Source organism: Ursus maritimus, unplaced genomic scaffold (genome assembly GCF_017311325.1).
Source record: "Ursus maritimus isolate PB19 unplaced genomic scaffold, ASM1731132v1 scaffold_17, whole genome shotgun sequence".
Lineage (NCBI taxonomy): Eukaryota > Metazoa > Chordata > Mammalia > Carnivora > Ursidae > Ursus > Ursus maritimus.
In genome coordinates this window covers 47,378,642-47,397,160 of record NW_024424119.1, presented here as the reverse complement: position 1 = coordinate 47,397,160, position 18,519 = coordinate 47,378,642, and the positions used below count along the sequence as shown (strand labels likewise).

General features: G+C 59.6%; 1 protein-coding gene across 5 annotated transcripts in view; it reads right to left on the bottom strand.

Moving 5' to 3' along the window:
* The window catches only part of LOC103670492 (DAB2 interacting protein), a 30,742-nt gene extending 12,440 nt beyond the window's left edge, over positions 1-18,302 (bottom strand). For 3 of the 5 annotated variants that reach the window (XM_040631828.1, XM_040631829.1, XM_040631831.1), the window contains exons 1-10: positions 18,153-18,302; positions 16,392-16,490; positions 15,033-15,587; positions 11,915-12,059; positions 11,684-11,828; positions 9,276-9,512; positions 7,494-7,695; positions 5,663-5,841; positions 2,930-3,818; positions 2,078-2,230 (exon numbers count right to left, since the gene is read on the bottom strand). In XM_040631828.1, the coding sequence (XP_040487762.1) occupies positions 2,078-2,230; positions 2,930-3,818; positions 5,663-5,841; positions 7,494-7,695; positions 9,276-9,512; positions 11,684-11,828; positions 11,915-12,059; positions 15,033-15,587; positions 16,392-16,490; positions 18,153-18,296 (2,748 nt within the window). In that variant the 5' untranslated portion in view covers positions 18,297-18,302. The remainder of the gene's footprint in view (positions 1-2,077; positions 2,231-2,929; positions 3,819-5,662; positions 5,842-7,493; positions 7,696-9,275; positions 9,513-11,683; positions 11,829-11,914; positions 12,060-15,032; positions 15,588-16,391; positions 16,491-18,152) is intronic. The other 2 variants (XM_040631830.1, XM_040631832.1) reach the window with 2 other exon arrangements.
* Positions 18,303-18,519: the final 217 nt, after the last annotated feature.

Here is an 18,519-nt window from a genome sequence, read left to right as displayed (position 1 = left end):
AGGACAGAGAGCACAGCCTGGTGAGCCCGGGCAGGAGCATAGCGTGGGAGGGAACCCAGCTCGGAATGTACCAGGTTCTTCACCACCTCAGCCCACTACGCACAGTGAGGAGACGCCCTCAGAGGCCAGCCAGAAGGGCCAGGGTGAGACTCCAAGCCTGTCCCCATCCGGGGCTCTCTCCCCTCCAACCTCCCACCCCTGCAGCCTGACCTTACACCTATGAAAGAGTGAAGACTCAAACACAAATCTCAGAAGTAAGGGTTTAACCAGGGCACTGAGTTTTTATAATAAACAAATGCTAAAAACACTCTTGGATATATTAAGATCTGATAGCGCCCTGAGAGACAGGGACTCTATAGGACAGGAAACTGAGGCCCAGGAGGCAAGGTGACCCAGTCCCATGGAGAGTAACTGACCAGTGGGGTGAGATCCTAGCCTCCACTTGACCCTAAAGCAAGGCTGGTGTGGGGAAGTGAGGGGGAGAGAGAGGTTAAAGGTAAGGTGGGGCTGACGCTAGAATCAAGAGTTTGGGGGCCAGGGTGCTGTGACAATATGGGATTGGGGAGGCAGGAAGAGCCTCTCTCCTGGAGTCCTAGGCAATGGAGACCTAATTCAGTTCAGCAAATGACTCCCCAAAGGTTAGGAGGCAGCAAATCCAGAGACTGGTGAGAGGTCCAGCCCCAGCCCCAAGCTAAGCTCCTAAAGCAAAGCTGGGCCCACAGGAGAGCCTGGTTCCAGGAGAGATGCCTGTGGCCCATCCCAAGTCGTGCTCAGCTAGCCAGAGAGGGGTAGAGAGGCTCCCTGCTGACAGAGGCAGCACCAGGTCTCCATGGAGCTCGAGAGAACAAGGCCTCCCCCGGATTTGCCTGTGAGGGTTAGTAGCAGAGAAGACGAGAGCAGCAGTAGCTCATTCAGCCATGGAACAGCAAAGAAAGAGGGCACTCCAGCTGCAGCCTGACCCTGCAGTCATTCGGATGGTCCTCGCAAGTTATGAATGGGACTCGGGGTCTCCAAGAAGTGCAGAGCTGGCCTGACCTGCTGCCCAACCAAACTCTGGCTCTTGGAGCACTGTGCGCCATGTCCCCTTGTCCCCTTCACATAATTATGGTGAAAGCAGGTGGATGCAGTGGACTAAGGGGATGGTGGAGGGTGGCGGAATGCAGCATGGACATGAACCTCACCCCAGGCCAGGAGGAGGGAGAGCTGCCACCCTGACCTCCGTGCCCTTGCCTGAGAGGCTGCTAAAGGCTTTCCTAAGGCCGAGGCGAGGGCATCTAGGCGAGAGGAAGAAGTGGCTGCCATTCTGAGGCGGCCTTGCACTGGGTCCTGCATCCTGGGCTCTGGCCCATAGGAGGACACGAGAACCAGCCATGGATCCAGCGTAGTTGCCGTAACAACAGGGAGAATCTGGGAGGACAGAAGCCCCCCACTGCCCCACTAAATGCTAGATGTGCGTGGTGGGTGGAATCTGGATATCTTAGAACCATTTTCCTCCCAAGGGCAAGAAAACTTCTGAGTATCAGTCGGACCCTTCACCTGGCTCTTTCTCTCTCACGTCCTGGTGGACACAGGAACTGGGCAAGAGCCAGGCTCCGGACAGGCACAAACCCAGAGTGGAGTGCCTGGCTGGGGGCAGCCCTCCCAGCTGTCTCGGGGACCCACACCTCTCTGCCTCCTCATGCACAAAGCTCCCCTTGACGGTCTCCATGTGCTTCTTTGGCACCCCCAGACCTCAAGTTCTGGCCTCGCAGCAGCTCAGTGGCCCGGTCACTCAGGGAAGGGGCCTCCCAGAGGTCTGAGGACCAGGTACCAGGAGTCTGGGTTCAGTACGATTTCCAGGTGAGTCTCATGCACAGTGTCTATAGGAACTCTCAGCTCTAAGCTAAATCCCTCTTGCTGCTCCTCTTACAGAGTCCACTGGCTGATGTCCTCATGGGGGACCAGGGGTGGAGAGGGGACCAGCCATACGCGGGGAACAAGCAGCATCCCTCATCCAGGCCTCGAGGGGAGAGAACGTTGCCAGCGGCCACTGGCAGGCAGCCCCGCCCTGCCCCAAACTGCCAGGGTCCGGCTTTACCTTTTCTGCTTGGCTGAGCTCCTCCTTACTCCTTAGCCTATCCCTGTGGGGGGGGTCTGGGCCCAGGCCCTCGTCTTCTAACAACTGCGCGTTCATGGTCAAGAGCCAAGCGGCCGTGCGGTCCAGGGCATTGGGGCTCACAGGTGAAGGGCCCTATAATGAAACACAGCTGTGAGGGGCTGGAGGGAGGCAAGGGGGTGGTACCAGGTGAGTCATAGGGACAAGTGGCTCAGGGACATGGCAAGGGCAGGGGACCTCCAGATGGCCAGGTGGCTACTGATATAGTCCCAAACTCAGGAATTCCCACTCCCGGATGGCAGCCTGGGCGGAGTCAAGAGCCCAGGTGGCCTGACTGCCCCTCTCTGCCAGCCAGGTGAGAGCAAGTAAGCTTGGCCAGGCAGGCAGGCATTCAACCCAGAGCACATCCGTCCCAGATACTGTGTGCGGCCCCAGGGTGACATGAAAGCCCTGGAGGCCAGCTCAGAGCAGGAAGGTGGGAGTGCTGGGGGTCTGGTCGACTCCTACTCTGGGTGGGGCTTTAACAGGCCTGGAACTGGAGATGGATGGACCCCGCCCTCTTTCTCCCTGCCCCAGCTGCCCCCTGGGGAACTGGCAGAGAGACCCTAAGGCCACACTGTCCCTGGTTCAAAGGATTCAGGCAGGGGCCAGTGGGCCTGGGGGGGGAGGGGTGATGTGTGGCAGGCTGGTGGGATGGGGCCAAGTGTGGCCTTTTTCAGCATGGGATGGCAGCTTAGGACAGGTGAAATGACCAGGAGGAGCAGCACGACATGGGTGGGGTATGACGGCCCAGCGGCCCGAGAGCGTGGGCTGCCCTCGGACAGAAGCACTGACCTGCTTGTGCACCGCACGAGGCTTCAGCTCCGGGCTGTCACCCTTGGACGAGGACGAGGGCTGCCGAAGCCGGGCTCCGGGGCCAGCCCAATCAGGCGAGGCCGACGCCAGGGTTCCACTTGAGGGCCGCGGGTACTGCAGGGTGCTCAGCAGGGTGGGTGGCGTCCGGCCACGAGGCGCAGGAGGAGGCGGTGGGGGTGGTGGCGGTGGCTGGTCGATCCTCCGCTGGGGGCCAGCACTGTTCTGCCGCGGCACCGTGGGCTGCCCGCCCTTCTCAGTCAGTGACATCTGCCGCCGCGCCAGCTCCCCGGGCCGCCGCGCCAGCTCCTCCGCGGCGCTGCTGAAACTCCCCAGCTTGGCGGCAGCTGCCAGCTCCTCACTGTTGCTGTGGGAGCTCAAGGAGCTGTGGCCCTCGGAGCCTGAGTCGCCAAGGCCACGAGGTGAAAGTGGCAGGCCAGCAGCCATCTGGTACACGGGGTTCTGGAAGGAGAGCGGCGCCAACAGCTGGGGCCGGCCGGGGGTGCCCTCGGAGGTGCCCGGCGTGGTCGGCGTCTGGCCTGCCCGCCGCACCGTGGCCAGCCCTGCCAGGCTCGCCGGGGCCGCCCGCGCTGGCCACCCGGCCACCAGCTGAGACGCTGGCGCCTGCCCATCGGCGGTGAGGGCGTCGGGGCCCGCCGGGGAGCCCGCCTCCCCATCCAGCGTGCGGGCATCTTGGAGGTCCACCATAGACAGGCTCTTGCCACCATTGGCCATCTGAAGATCAGGCTCGTTGGCTTCCGAGTAACTCGAGCTGCGGGCAGGTGAGGGCTGGACCCCGGAGGACCTTGTGACAAAAAACAAGTCCTTGTTTTCGGGGGTTGGAGACGGTAACCGGGTGAAATCTATCAGACTGCAGGGAGACAAGCACACACAGGGAAAGAAGGGGAAGAGAAGAGCTGTGAATGCGGCCAAGGCGGGTCCAAACCGAGAGCCCCGCCAACCTGCCAGGGCCTGGCAGCCTGAGCCTGAGCTGGGGCTGCGCGGGAGGGGGAAGGCAGGGCAGAGGAGAGGAGGTGCGTGGGATGCAGAAGTGGGCGGGGTTTGGGACCACTGGCCCAGCTGCAGCACCAAACCACAGCCCCGGCAGAGGCCCCTGGCAGAAGCCACCACAGGGACCAAGCGGCCGGGACAGCTGCTCCTGCCCAGCACCTCCCTTCTAGGGCCGGTGCTGCTAGTTTCAGGCCAGGCTGCCCGCACGCCTGTTCCTGGCTCAGCTGCACCTTGGGACACTGGGTGCTGCGGCCTGGAGTGTTCTGGAAAATTCCCCTTAGCTAAACCCAAACCCACAACGCAGGGGCTCTGTTATCCAAGGGTCCGACTTCAAAGCCACAGGGGCTCCCGCAGCCTCTTCCCTCTTGTTCCTCACCAGACTGACAACCGGAGTGGGGACCTAGAAGCCTCCCCCCCCCCCCCCAGCCTCCTGCTGCCACCTTTGTCTGACTGGCAGGCGGGGGCTGCTGTTCCTGGCGAAAACAAGGGATCAGAGGAGGATCCAAGGGTGTGACTCAGGCAGGGAGGGTCTGCACCTGCACAGGCAGGCCGCACCCTCCCCCAGTCTTCCAGCCTCTCCCTGGCCCCTCCCCAGAAGCTGGCTCCTTAGAAAGCACAATGTGGTGGGTTAGGTGGGCTCTGGAGGGAAGGTTGTGGGGGTTGGGGGTAAACAGGGCTCTGAGCAGGTGGGGGTTCAACAGGGGGAGCTGGAGCTGGCTTAGCCTGGGATGGAGAGGATGCCTGGCTACCTCTTCACCAAGATGTGTCTTCCACCTGAACTGCTTTGCTTCTCTTGGCAGGTTATGTGAAAGGACCCCCAAGGCTCAGAGGGAGCTGGGAAGTGGTATCTAGGCCTCTGCATCTCTGGCCTCCTCCAGGGCCTCCAGTCCTGTGTACCACATACCTAGGTTCTTGATCTCAATGCCCTTGCCTGCGTACAAGCCTGCTGCCGCTACCACCTCAGAACAAGACTCAACTCCCAACTCAGCGGCTCCAGCATCCTTACCAGCTGGCCCAAAACGGCCCCTGGGAGGGCATGTATGACCGGGGCAGAAATGGTTCACTATAGACCCATGTCAGTCAAAGGAATATTCTCATTTTGACATTAACAATCGAGAACATTCTGCCTCCCTGTCCACCATGTGCTTTATTTACAGGTAACTGTGCCTTGGGGCTGAGGGCTCTGACTGTGGTCTGGACCTCAATCCCTCTCCTGGTTTCTGGAGCTCCCAGACTCAGAGCCTTGTAGTCAGTCAGTCACCCAGGCTCCTACTGAAAACACACATGCTTTAGTGCTACTTCTGGAGATTCTGATTCAGACACAGGAAATGTCGGGAAAGACCCAAGGTAACACACACCCGGGTAATCTAGAAGTGTATGGGACCAAATGGTTCTTCAACAGAGCATATTTCTCCAAGCCTTTGTTTGTGCTAGTTCCTCTACGTAGAAGACCTTTTCCACCAATGGAAATGTTACTTTTCCTAAAAAGCCCCAAACTCTGGCACCCCCTCCTCCAAGAAGCCTTCCCTGATTTTTCCCAAATGGAGGTTCACGCCTACAGCCTACATAACACAATTCAAGTCTCATCTAGCTTATTTTATGAACATTTGTGTAGACATCCTCCTCCCCAAATGAGGCTGCAGACAGGCTGTACCTTGCCTGCACGGGCACCCCGTAACACCCGGTACGCCTAGCAGGTCTTACCCAGAGAGATCGTTCTCTATCACCATCTTCTGCAGCCCGGCCGAGATGCTGCTACTGCCTGAGCCAGGAGTGGAGGCCAAGTCATTGGTCCCTGGCAGCTGCCCACTGCCTGGGGTGCTCAGTGCTGTGTGGACATCCCTCAGGATTCGAGGCAGCGGCCCCAGTTTGGATACAATGCTCTGCAAATACACAGCAAGAGGCAGGTGTGATCCGTGGGGGCCACTTGGGAAGGCCAAGTGCTCTGCAGCTGCTGTGGTTCAAAATCGCCGAGGATCCCCTTGGAAAGGCAGGCCCTGCCCTCCCCCACCTGTCAGATCCAACAAGTCTGGGAAGCTGCTGGGAAGGCCAGGAATCTGCAAATGAACATTTTTCCCAAGCCTCACGGTTATTTCTGGGAGTGGGGGAGGGGCACAAGGCCCAAAAGGAGAAATGGTGACCTGGCCCAAGCCTTCGACCCGAGTTTGTCCTATCCCCGTGCCCCAGAGAGGGGGGCCCAGGTGGAACCCCAGAATTTGCCACCACGACACCTCTTATCTGAGAGGCTTCTGGGATGGCCCTCTGCTTATGCACTGGCTTCCATGACTTTGTGCAGAAAAAAGTGTGAAAACTCAGGTAGTCAACAGAGCACAGACTTGAGAGGCAAACAGCTCGATTTCAAATCCTTGCCGCACCGGCCTCGGCTGTGACGGCGGCTGCCACCTCCCGTGCTTCCGCCTGCTCGTGCGGATGTAGAGGTCGGAGGCCGGCACAGGGACTCAGCAGGCAGTGGCCGTTAAGAGCGACCGGTGCTGGCAGCAGTGAAGCGACCCCTCTGCTGCCTCTCGCAGCCAAAGGGCAGTGGATATCCGCAAGCAGAAGGGAGCACAGCAGCAAAGCGCTGGGACTAACCCGAGCGTCCAGCGACAGTGCAGCGGCCCGTGCACTCTTATGCCGGACAGCGTGCGGCCGTCAGAAAGCTCGCGGCGGTGGTGCAGTATGACTGACAACAGAGTGAGAAAGAAATGCACACTGCAGGCCCACCAAAGTTCTCACTTTACCATGAACAAAAGAGGCAAAGAACTCTGCATCTGCATGTGCACTTCACATTTGAGCAGAAGTATCCAGAAAGCTGCACACCGGAGTGCCCTGAGTGGTCACCTCTAGGGAATGGGACAGGAGCAGGGAGGCCTCCCAGCCCCGTTTAGGCAGTAACTACTTTTGTAAGGTGGTCTCTTGAGGCCCTGGAAAGCAACAGATATTCTGGAAGCGGATCCTGGCAGGACTGGTCCTTGCTGCCAAAAACCTATACACGGTGTGGGCTGGGGCTACAGGAGCGACAGTGGAACCCAGGTCACAGAGGGTGCATGACAGGTGGGTGCATGACAGGTGGCTGCAGCACAGTCAGAGGTGGCTAGGGGAAGAAGATTTTCAACTGATGGTCACGGGCAATTCTGGAAAGGTCTGCACCTTCCTGCAGAGTCTACATTTTTCACATCAGTGGCCTTAAAACCTAAAGCAAGGACATTTTTGGAGAAGCAGCTAAAGATGATCCCATTTCTCACAGGTACGGAGCACAGCTTCATGCACAAATCCGTCCACTCAATGCTGAGTGTGCAAAGGCACAGCCAAAACCCCAGTGGGCAGAGGGGGCTCCCGTGGCAGGTGCTGGCAAATGAATGGGACTCTCCCAAGGAAATAGGGCACAGGGATCCCCAGTGTATGCTGATAGGGCCTGGGTTGGAACTTTGGGCTCCAGCACCCGGGTGGGCGACACTTTTACCCCCACACTTAGTCTGGGGGAGCACCCTCCAGCCCAGCCCCTGACCCCCTGCAGCCCCACGGGGCCAGGCACCTGCTCCAGCTGGCTGACAGCCTCCCAGAGCAGCGAGTGCAGACTAGAGAGCTCACGGCCCAGATCGATGTAGCCCTCGAAGCCGGCCGTGTTGGAGATGGTCTCGGGGTTGGAGATCTCCAACAGGAAACGCTGCATGTTGGTCCACTCGTGCTCCAGGAACTGGTTCATGAATGACATGTACTCCTCCTTGCTCCCAAACCTGGACAGAAAGCAGACAGAGTAAGTGCCCGGGGCCCCAGCCAGGAGCCCCCCTCCTCTGAGGCACCCTGCCCCCTCAACTCCCACCCCTCCTCGCCCACGGCGGTTGCCTCTCACGCCACTCACTCCCCCAGCCAACCAACCTATTCTGACTCAGGGCCCTCGTTCCTGGCTAAGCCCAGAGACCCTTTTTCGGGACCTTTTGTCACAGGACCTGGAATGCTCTGTGGCCCTCACTCTGCATTCACTGCTGGTCAATCACCTTCCTCTCTTCCTCCAAGTTTCAAAGGCTTGGTGCACAGATGCCTTTCAATGCGTTTGGCAGGTGTCTCTGCTGAGCTTTCAGACATGTACATCCATGGGCACCTCGCCTGTACGTGGCCTGGCCAAGTCTGGCATCAGCTGTGTCGCCCCAGACCCATGCCCCACCACCAGGCTTCCTAAGTGGGGATACCACTGTCCCCCCGAGAGCTGAGCCAGAAACCTGGTGGTGTCTAGCTTCTCCGTCTCTCACCAGTGAGACTGCTGACTTTATCTTCCAATAACCTCCAACCCCACAGCCACTGCCTCCTGTATCATCCCCAACACTTCCACTGTAGTTTCTTTTGTGGGAAGGAACCATGGCTACGCTCTCAGCCCTGTCTCTCAGCTGCCCGCTGTGCTCCCTCCAATCCCCGTGCCCCATGCTTTCAGGCTGACCAGAACAGATGAGAGCCAGCTTCCCTCTTGCTTCAAGCCCTCCGGTGGCTCCCCCAGCCCCACCTGCACTTCAAGTCCCCGCTGAGCGCGTGATGAGTCAGGAATGCCAGGGGGCCTCACCCGGCCAGCACACGGCCCTTCTGGGGTCTGCCCCACCTCTATTCCTCTCTCCTTGTCCTGACACACGGCAGGGGGCACATCTCCCAGGACGACCAACCTGGGGCCCTCTTAAAAGGCCTGCACATCTCTCTCATTGCTCTGCTGCTTATCCCACATCTCTCTCCCTGCGCAAGTGTGGGACCGGGAGGCTGGGGCCAGATGTGACTCAGAGCCCAGCACAGAGAGTCCTGCAGCAGGGCTCCGTCCACACTCTGAATGAGCCCTTCCGTTTCCACCCACTCGCTCCAAGGTACAGCTGAGAACACTGAAGTGCTTTATGAGCAAAGACATCCTTCATGGCATAAAACAAGGACAGTCTGAAACAACCTAGGAGCCCAACCACGCGGGACGGGCTAAGGAAATATGGGCCATTCTCCCTTGAAGGCATATTAGTCATTCATTGCAAAATGAGGCTTATGAATGTTAAGTACACGGGATAATCCTTATGATAAAATGTTAATTCGAAAAAGCAGAAGGAAAAAATATCTCCTCTTCTCACCTTTGAAAATGAAGGAAACATATCCAAATGCCATGTACTTTTTGTAGGGGGAGGATGAGGTGTGGAGATCTTATTTTGAACAATGGGGAAGGGAAGAACTGAGGATCACAGGGCCAGAAGCAGGGACTGCGTGCAGCCCAACTCCAGGGCAGAAAGACCCCCCGCCCGTCCCCGCGGCTCCAGCCAGGGCCCGCACTCTGCCCTGAGGGGGGCCCGGCACTCACTTGGCGAAGTTGGCCAGGTTCTGGGTGACCTTGGCGATGAGGGTGAGGGTGCGGGCGGTGCGGTCGTCAGGGTACTCCTGCAGCAGGTTGAAGAGCGAGGGTGACATGATGGCCGGGCAGAGGAAGCGCAGAAACAGGGAGGCACTGATGAGCCGCTCGCTGATGTCGGGCCGGCCGCGGCTGCTGCACTCCTGCCGCCACGAGGCAAACACCTCTTTCAGCTCCCGGGGGAAGACACTGCGGGGACAGAGGAAGGGGGGCTGGTCATTGGGCAGGGGGCCTGGGCAGGAGGGTGCAGAGCAGGGACCCGGTTCTGGGCCTGACAGCAGGTGAGCTGGGCTGTAGGAGAGCTAGCCAGCATGGGGGGGGGGGGCGGTGCACGACGCCGCGAGGGCAAAAGGGAAGGCTTGGTGGGAAGGAGCAGGGACAGCCGAGCTCCAGGCAGGGCAGTGGGCTCTCCACAAAGGGGCCGAAAGGGGAGGGGCACAGGCACAGAGAGGCCAGGTCTCTGTCCCGACCAGAACCAATGGCAACAGCCGGCCTGCCCTGGGGCTTCACCCTCTGCCTCCCAACACCGGGCACGAGGCTCTAGGGGAGAATGAAGAGAACACAACGATCCCTGCTCTCTGGACACCATCACTGGCTGCTGAGACTCACTCCCTCCACTTGAATCATGTTCAGAAATTAGACAGCTTCAGCAGAGCTCAGAATGATCAAGACGGGAAGAGCCTAATCACAGGATGAGAACATAGCTCTCCACTTGCTCGGTGGGAAAGGAAATGGAGGAACTGACCCCCCCAGCGGGGTCCAATGGGAATGGGCAGGGTTCCCAGCACCCAGCTGGGTGCTCTCTCTGCTGGGCATCCGCAGCCTGCCACAGTCAGGCCCCACTGGCTAATCTTGAAGTGCTTTCCCTATGTTTTCACCCTGAAAAGACATGCCCCCCACCCTGGGGTAGACCAGGCCCCCACACTCCATGGACTCTATGCCTGGCTCTATCACTAGCTCAGGGTGCTCTGAGCAGGTGCCTGGCCCTCCCTGACCTTCAGTTCCCTCACCCTTACAGTGATAACAGGGCCTGCCCTGACAAGTTCACACGGCCATCTCAAGGCCATAGGAAGCCTTGATCAACTCACAAGGCTTTTGCCCAACAAACCCAGCACCTGCCCCGCAGGCCCTCTGCAGCGAATGTGGCTGAACCAACAAGAGCGTGCTAGAGAGACAGTGACGGGGGCGCGGGGGAAGGACCTTGAGCCCTGGCCCTCGAAACGCCTGACCCAAGACCAGGCAGGCGGCAGCTGTGGACGGCCCTGTCCAGAACAGAAAGGTGCTTCTGGGCCTCTGACAAATACCAGAAAGAGGAAGTGGAAAATTGTTCATGGATATGTTTTCCTGTGTCCCACACCCAGTCTGCCCTGGGAACGGGGGACAGAGGGTGAAAGCACAGCCCAGCCCAAGGGTGGGAGGTAAGTTCCCAAAGAGTTCAGGGCTATGCCTCCAGCCCCAGGCCCAGGGGTCATTTCTGGCCCAGCCCGGGGGGCCAGGCTGACCCTAGGTGAGTACCCGGCGCAGCCCAGGGGCAGGGGGACGTGGTAGGAGGACATCCGTTCTACTGGCTCTGGCTATTCCGTCTGCTCCCTACCCAAGGCTATCTCTCACCTGGCAGGCCTATCTCAGCCTGTCTTTCGGGAGCAGTAAGCCACTCCCAGGCCCTCCTAGGTCCAGCCCTGAGCTGGTGGGTCCATCTGTCCCCAGGGTGTTCCAAGTATATGCAGGAAACAGCTTTGGACACAGGCATAATCCCACCCTGACGGGATCAGGGCTGTGACAGGGGTGCCCAGGAGGGGTGAGACCATGAAAGGGGGGCCACCGAAGGGAGGCAGGCATAAGGCCTTAGAGCAGGGAGGGAGGCAGCATGTGGAGGTGGGGTCGTGGGGTGAGGCAGGCCCTGCCAAAGAAAGGAGTCAGGTATGGCGCGGGGGACAGCTGAGGGGTGGGGCAGCACCCCTGTGGGCAGCTGAGAGGTCTTGCGTGAAGCCATCCACCGGCCCCAGGAGGGTGCCTACAGGGCCTTGTCCGCCTCGCTCCCTCGTGCTGCAGCTCCAGCACCGACGACAGTGGCCGGCACACGGATGGGGCCGCTAAGAAACCTGCAGATGCGCGGCCACGTCCGGATTGCCACACCGCAGATCCCGACACCCCTTTACATCGGAGAGCCCACAGAGGACCAGGACGGGGGCCCGCGGGGCGGGGGGTTCCGATCCCAGAGCCACCCTTTGGAAGCGATGTGAGGCTGCAGCTGGGCCACCGGCGCCCTTGTTAAAGCCGCGCTGCGCCGTGCCGTGTAGCAGTCAGGGACGACGGAGCCCAGGGGCTGCGGCGCGGGGCAGGGCACGGGCGGCACTGACCAGTAAGAGTTGATGATCTTGCAGAAAGCCAGCTCGCAGCACATCTTGAGGTTGCCCTGGTGCTCAGGGAGGTCGGCGGCCGAGCACTTGCTTGGATCTACTTCGCAGTTCTCATCCGACTCATACAGCGCTTTGATGAACTCACCTGGGGCCAGGAGGGCACGGAGCGGGTGTGAGGCCTGGCGGGCGCGGGCCACCCCCTGCCCACCCGCTAACCTGCACCCTCCCTACCTAGCGCATCCTGCAGGTACTTCTGGCCCACCAGCTTGAGGTACTCCTCGATGGCCTTAGTGGCCAGCGTGTTCTCCCGGAAGATAAGGTGCTCGTTGTCCCCGCAGCGGTCCACCTCTGACATCATCAGGTCCGTCAGGAAGTCCTGGGAAGGCGAGAGGTGAGAAGAGCGGATGTGAGCAGGCCCAGAAGGCAGGACCCTAGGATCTCAGCCAGAAGCGCCCGCTTTTTGAGCCTGCTCCGCTGCCATGCTGCTGGAGCCCACCCTTGGGGGCTGCTGGGGGGGAGCACGGGCGGCCTACGGAGGGTAGACACCCAGAGGCGGTGACGTGAGAGCTGGGTCCCGGGACTGGGGAGGCAGGCCTGGGCAACAGCATGCCGCGTGGAGCCATGAGCCAGCTGCACCGCGGTCAGACCTGCCAGACTCAAACCCTGTTCAGCCCGGGCCAGGAGACCAGAGCAGAACTCCTTTCCTATCGCCAACAGCGCTAAAGAGGACAGATAGGCCACCCTCCCTCCATCATATAAGCAGCTGCCACCATCCACCCACCCGTGACTCTGACGGGGTCTCCCATACCAGACAGCTTTGTTCTGCACCGCCCCACAGAGGAAAGCGGTCCAGATGCCCTGGAAGGCAGTGGGCCAGGGCTCCGATGGCGAGAACACAGTCCTCGGCTTGGGTGGTAAGGCGGCCCCCTCACTGCTGTGGGTCCCAGACTTCTGGAAGGCAGCTGTGAAGCTGATGAGTCTATGGGTCCCCTACACAGGGTCATGGGAAGACCCTGGGAGCAGCCTGAGCCCACGTCCTCCCTCCTGACTGCAAAGATGCGGTACGGGGAACCTGCCTCCCTCGGGAGCCCCTACCTCCTCATGCCCTCAGCCAACCCTGTGACCTGGGGGAGGGGAAGACAGGGAATCGGAGACCCCGGGGAGGGTGATGGAGGTGGCAAGGTGGCCAGCATGGGCCAGGGTTGCAGGTGCTCTGGAAATCCCTCACTCCGATATGTACAACTTTAGGCCATTTGAAATCACAAGTGGCCCTTGAAATACAGAACTGAGTTCTAGGTGCAGGAAACCTACTGGCCAAAGGAGGAACGGTAGGGGCCGCAGGGAGAGAGGGGAGCGGCCAATGCCTCTCTGGGTACCACACAACCTGAGGACCCTTCCTGCCCTGCCCATGACCTGTAGGGCCCCCTTCTCTGAACAAACAGAAGCGGAGGCAAGAACTGCATGGGGCCCTGCAGCTCTACTGGGCTCCTGCTCACGGTCACAGGTCTTCCACAACTCCTGGGGTGGATGCTAGGCCCAGGATGCAATGAGGAGGAGCTCTCTTTAGAGCTAAAACCCAACGAAGGGGAACAGGCACAGAATAGTAAGGTGACCCGTCCAAGTCCGCAAAGCTACCTGGGCCGGATCTGGAGTGGGGATGGCAGGGAGAAGCCTTGGAGTCCAAGGACAGGAATTCTGCAAAGCCACGGCCCAGAAGGGCAGAGCCTGGTGAGAGGGCAGGAAGGTGCTGAGATGCCCACTCATACAACCTTTACCTTGGGATTGCAGGGTCCTTATCAGACACGCTGCCTCTCACCCAAAATGCCCCACTAGTTCCCAAGAGCTCAGAGAGGGCGAGCTCATATGCACATCACCCCAGCGTGAGTTACTTTCTATCCTTTTGCCTAATGATCCCCCAGGCCCACTGAGGGCGGCTGGAGCCTGGCTTCCAACTCCCTCCACGGTGAGCACCTAAGAACAAAGGTCACTGCAGATGGGAGTTGGCTTTCCAGGCCAGCCCAGCCCTTGGGGGTCAGCTATTGAGAGAACAGACACAGCCGCAGAAGAGGCCTCCCTCCCTCCCTCTCTGCGGGCCAGGGGCTCCCTTAGTTCATTCAGTTTCCCGGCTGCCTGCCAACACTGACCAGGATACTAGGGACAGTGTAGCCAGAGCCTGTCCTACCTAGTCAGGTCCAAAGGCTGGGGGAGGGAGGAGGAAACTCAGCGCTCCCTCCCCGCATGGAGACCATGCTGAGAAAGTCCCTCTCCTTGAGGGGGGCCACCAGCCCAATAGGCAGGGGGGCTCTGGAGGGCCCAAAGGGGGCCAAAAGACTTCTGGGAACAGGTAAGGGAATAAGGGGCCCTGATGGGAGTCATGTGCCTTGGCCCCCAACCTGCATCTCCCCCTGCCCCAGACTGTGAGGGCTCAGGACCCTGACACATGGCAGTCCCTCACCTCCATCACAGACCACTTGGCTCTCAAACCACACCATGTCCAGAGGCCAGAGGCCCAGCTCCTTCTTTTTTTCTCTTATAGGTAAGACATTTGTGTTTTATTCTCCTATGACACAGGCCAGCACCCGAAGCCCTCTCCAATACCCAGTCCTTCTCCACTGCACCCCCTTCAGGTAGCTCCCCACCAATGGAAGCGGCAGGGTGAAGGGGGGCCCACCTTGGAGGCCCACGGAACCACACTCCATCATACTGGGCAAGTGAGTGGTGGGGAGCCTTCCTGAAGGAGCCTACTTTTCTCCAGAACCAGCTGGGAGGGGCTGAAGCGTAGTCTGGAAGATGAAAGGAGGTGGGGCCCTCCAACCCTAGAGGAGGGCTGCGGATGGCTCTGGGACAATCCCCGTTCCATGAGCTGTGGGGCTGGGAATAGCTGTCGCCAGAGCTGGCTGACTGCTGAATGGCACAGGCACTGTGAGCACCACGTGTAAGCCTGTGCGTCTGATGTGCGATGGTGAGGCTGGGGGCTAGGACAGGCCGTCACATGTCAGGGATGTCCCCTGAATCCTGCCTCACTGGACGTGTGTCTGGGAGTGGCTGGCCCCTGGATGCAGCGGGGAGGCTCCTCAGACCCACTCCTTCGCTCTAAGCCACAGCCCCCCATCCACTGGCTGCATATGTGTGTCAGCGATCAGCTCCAACCACGGAGGAGGGACACAAAGCCCCCCACTCTGTGATGCAACTCTTGGGTTTAGGGAGCCCACCTGGCTGTGACGGAAGTCTCCGGGAGAGCTGAAATCCCAGACTCAGACACGGGAACAGCGGGTAGCCCAGTGCACATCCCCAGGCCTCCGCGTGGGGCCACACAACGTGGAGGACCCGCCTGTGCCCACACACGCACCTTCACCTTGCCCGTGCTCTGCAGAATGTGCACCAGGGCCGATGCCATCTCCTCCTTGGTCTTGGCGCTGAGGATGGGCTCGAGCGCTGCACAGAGCCCCAGGTAGTGGTTGGTGATGTGCTCGGCAAACTCCTTGTACATCTCCATGGGCAAGATGGTGATGGTCTGGTAGCGCGCCTTGATGCGGATCATGGGCCCGGGGCCCTTGCCACCCTTAGGGTTGGGTGTCACCACCGGGTACCACTTCTCCACGAACTGTCGCCCGGCCACGGAGGCAGCCGGCAGGCTCACCAGGCCCAGGTAACTATTGCGCTCCTTCTTCTTCTTCTTGTCAGTCTCCCGGTACAGGTGGACGGTGACAGTGCGCAGGGGTGGCAGGTTGTGGAACTCAAAATGCTCCCCCCAGAAGACATTGTCGGTCTTGAGCTTGCCCGTGGTGCGGGCATAGAGCACGTCGTCCAGGCACAGCTCACACAGGTACTTCTTCTTGGCCGGCAGGTCCTTGGCCTCGATCACCCACAGCTTCAGGATGTGCTCCACACGCCGGCTATTGTCCTACACAAAGCACAAGGAGGCCATGCTCACCGTGGGGCCCACGGAGAGCTCTCAGGCCCAGGAGGGGCCCGGCCCCAACACGGGATCCGGAGGAGGCAGGGACAGCTCTGGAGCTTGGTGGACAAGGGGCTGGGTCTCTGTTCTGCCTTGTACTAGCCCACTGACCTTAAGCCCGTGACTTAACCTAAGCCTCAGGTCACTTTTCCGTGAAATGGGAATGAAACAGAGTGACAGATCAAGTAAGAGGTTGGCACGATGCCTGGCACAGCAGGTGACTGTGCCATTGACCAGCTTTTCTGCACTTTGCCAGTCTGTAAAGTCACTTAGGAGGTGACCGCTGCTAAGGCCCCTTCCCTACTGAGGTCACAGTGACCAGGACTCAGCCTGAGCCCTGAAGGCAGCCATGGAGGCAGACACGGAAGCAGCCAATTACAGCAGGGATCCATGAACCTGATGGGAGAAGCCTGGGGGCCCAGCAGCCTAGTCCAGTGGTGCTTCTCTGAAGGAGACTGGAGTCCAAGCTGGAACTGGATGCATAAGGAACATGAATTCCAGGCAGCAGGACACTAGCACCCAAGTCCTCAGCAGCCCCATACTCCGTTCTCTGGCCCAGCCTCATCAATGTGCAGCTTCAAGGACGAAGGCCCATGGCCCGCGTCACCCTGGCCAACTGGAGCTCTCCTTCAGGGCCCAGCACCACTGCCCACTCGGGCGCTGCCTCCACCCCCCATCGCAGCTGACACCAGAGATCCCTACTTCCGTCCCTCTTGCCAGAGTCTGTGTCTGCTCTGGGTCCAGGCCTACCTTGTTGGGGTGTACCGCTCGCCGGAGGTTCTCCATCCACTTATCCCGCTCGGCTGCCGATCGGCACGAGAAGCACTTGCTTCCGGACGACGTTGTCACCTGTGGGGGATGGGCAGGGCAGTGTCACAGAGGAGGCGAACACAGCAAGGCTAGTATGAGGGAAGACCTCTGGGCCTTGTGGGACTTCAGCTGCCAGGTCTGCGCCACAGCCACAGGGAGGGGGCAGAACAAGGCTCACAATGATCACGTTTGCAGGTGACGCACTGAGACCCAAGGTCTCGGAACAGGTCCACAACAGTAGGACAGCCCAGGCCTGGCTCCCTTGCCTCAGCAACCCTGTCCACAGGAAAGCATCTTTCTGGCTCCAATCTCACTCTCCCAGAGATGGGAGGAGAGAAGGTAAGGGGGCCCCCTGCCCAGGTCATAGGGCAATGCTTACCCCGAACCTCCCTCTACAGGTAAAACCACAGGTACCAAGAAGATAACCACAGGTAAGCACAAAGGATCACCTCAGTCCTCAGCTGACACCCTCTCATGGTTCTTTTGCCAACTGACAGTGACAATAGTGATGGTCACAGAAACTTAACATTTTGGGGGCCACATTGGAGAAATGAGAATTGGGCTATCTCGGCCTGCTGGGCCCTGGGGTCCTCCTGCCTGGATCCCTTACCCCCACTGTCTCTCATCCTTTGGTCTCCTCCAGGTGAGGGAACCTGACCAAGCAGCTCTGTTCTGTTCCTGCTGTCCCCAGCACCAGGCCAAGGACTCTACAGGGGGAAAGCCAACTCCTTATGATCCAGCCACTAAAGGGTCTGCACAAAACAGCATCCCCTGCTGTGGACAAGCAGACAGGCATCATCTTCAGCCCGTCCCAGGAAAGAAGTCAGAGACCAGCTGGACCAGGAGTCTTGAACCAGAAATGGCAGCCAGTGGGCACAGGGTATGGGGCAGGTGCCAGGCCGCACTCCATTCTCTCCCCAGGGCCAGGGGTGTCTAGAGGTTGTCCCTGGGTAGCTGATTTTCATTACCAGGCTCATTCCTCTATCAGAGAGCTCCCCTAATCATGCCAAGATTGTTGGGGGTGGGAAGCTTCCCAGAAACAAGGTGGGAAGAGAATATGAATAATTGGAGAAGCGATTAGGAACTCCCAGGAATATCTGCAACATTAACTACCCTGGTCCTGGTTTGGCCTCAGGCTTGCTGTGCGGCTGCTGACATCTTCTTGACCACTCTGGGCCTCAGCTTCCCCATCTACAGTGAGGGACTGGGCAGGTCAGAGCCTTGCACACCCTGCAGAGGTTGGGTGACCGTCCCTTTGCTCTCAAACCTCAGGCCACAGAAAGCTAGGGCAGGAAAGGTTCTAGCTCTCATTATGCAAAAGGGGCGATAAGCCCAAAAAGGGGGATACTCTCTACTACCCCACATTTCATTTGAGAGGTTTCTAAGGAGGGGTGAGCAAGCTCTGGGGCTTAAGCAATTCTATACAGGCTTTCACTCCCTTCACCCACTGGGACCTTGTGCCCCTGCACACGGAGGACAGTGCTGGCCCGTTTGCAAGGAGCCCACGGAGCAGGAACAAAGCCCCCCATCTCCCAGCTCCACCTGGTCTCTTAGGAACCAAAAGGTATGAGCAGATTCCAGCCTTGCCCCAAAGAACCCGGCCCCCACTGAGGCCGGAGCACTCCAGAGGGGTGTCTGGATGCGACCTGGCCTCACCGTGATGACACCGGTGCTGCCCCCCACCCCTGCAGGGGGACCCACCTCGAAGCAGTAGTCCTGGCCCAGGATGCTGCTGTGCACGGGCTTGATGACCACCTCCTCCTCCATGCTGAGGTCCAGCGCTTCTACCGCGCTGCTGGGGCTGAGCAGGGACTCGTGTGAGCGAGACTCCTTCAGCCTGGGCATCAGATGGGACCTGGGGGTGGGTGGTTCTTATGTCAGGCCCAGCCTGCCACTCCCCCTCCCTTCCCCCCTTTCTCTGTGAGGCCTGCCCAGACCTCCCAGCGAGAGGCAATCACTCTTCCCAAGAAGGGAGCATGACAGTACTGGAGTTACAGGGACCCGCCAGGCCCTCTTCCCCACTGAGGGACTCTGGCGAAGTGGCTCAGCCTCTAAGGGAGCAAATGGC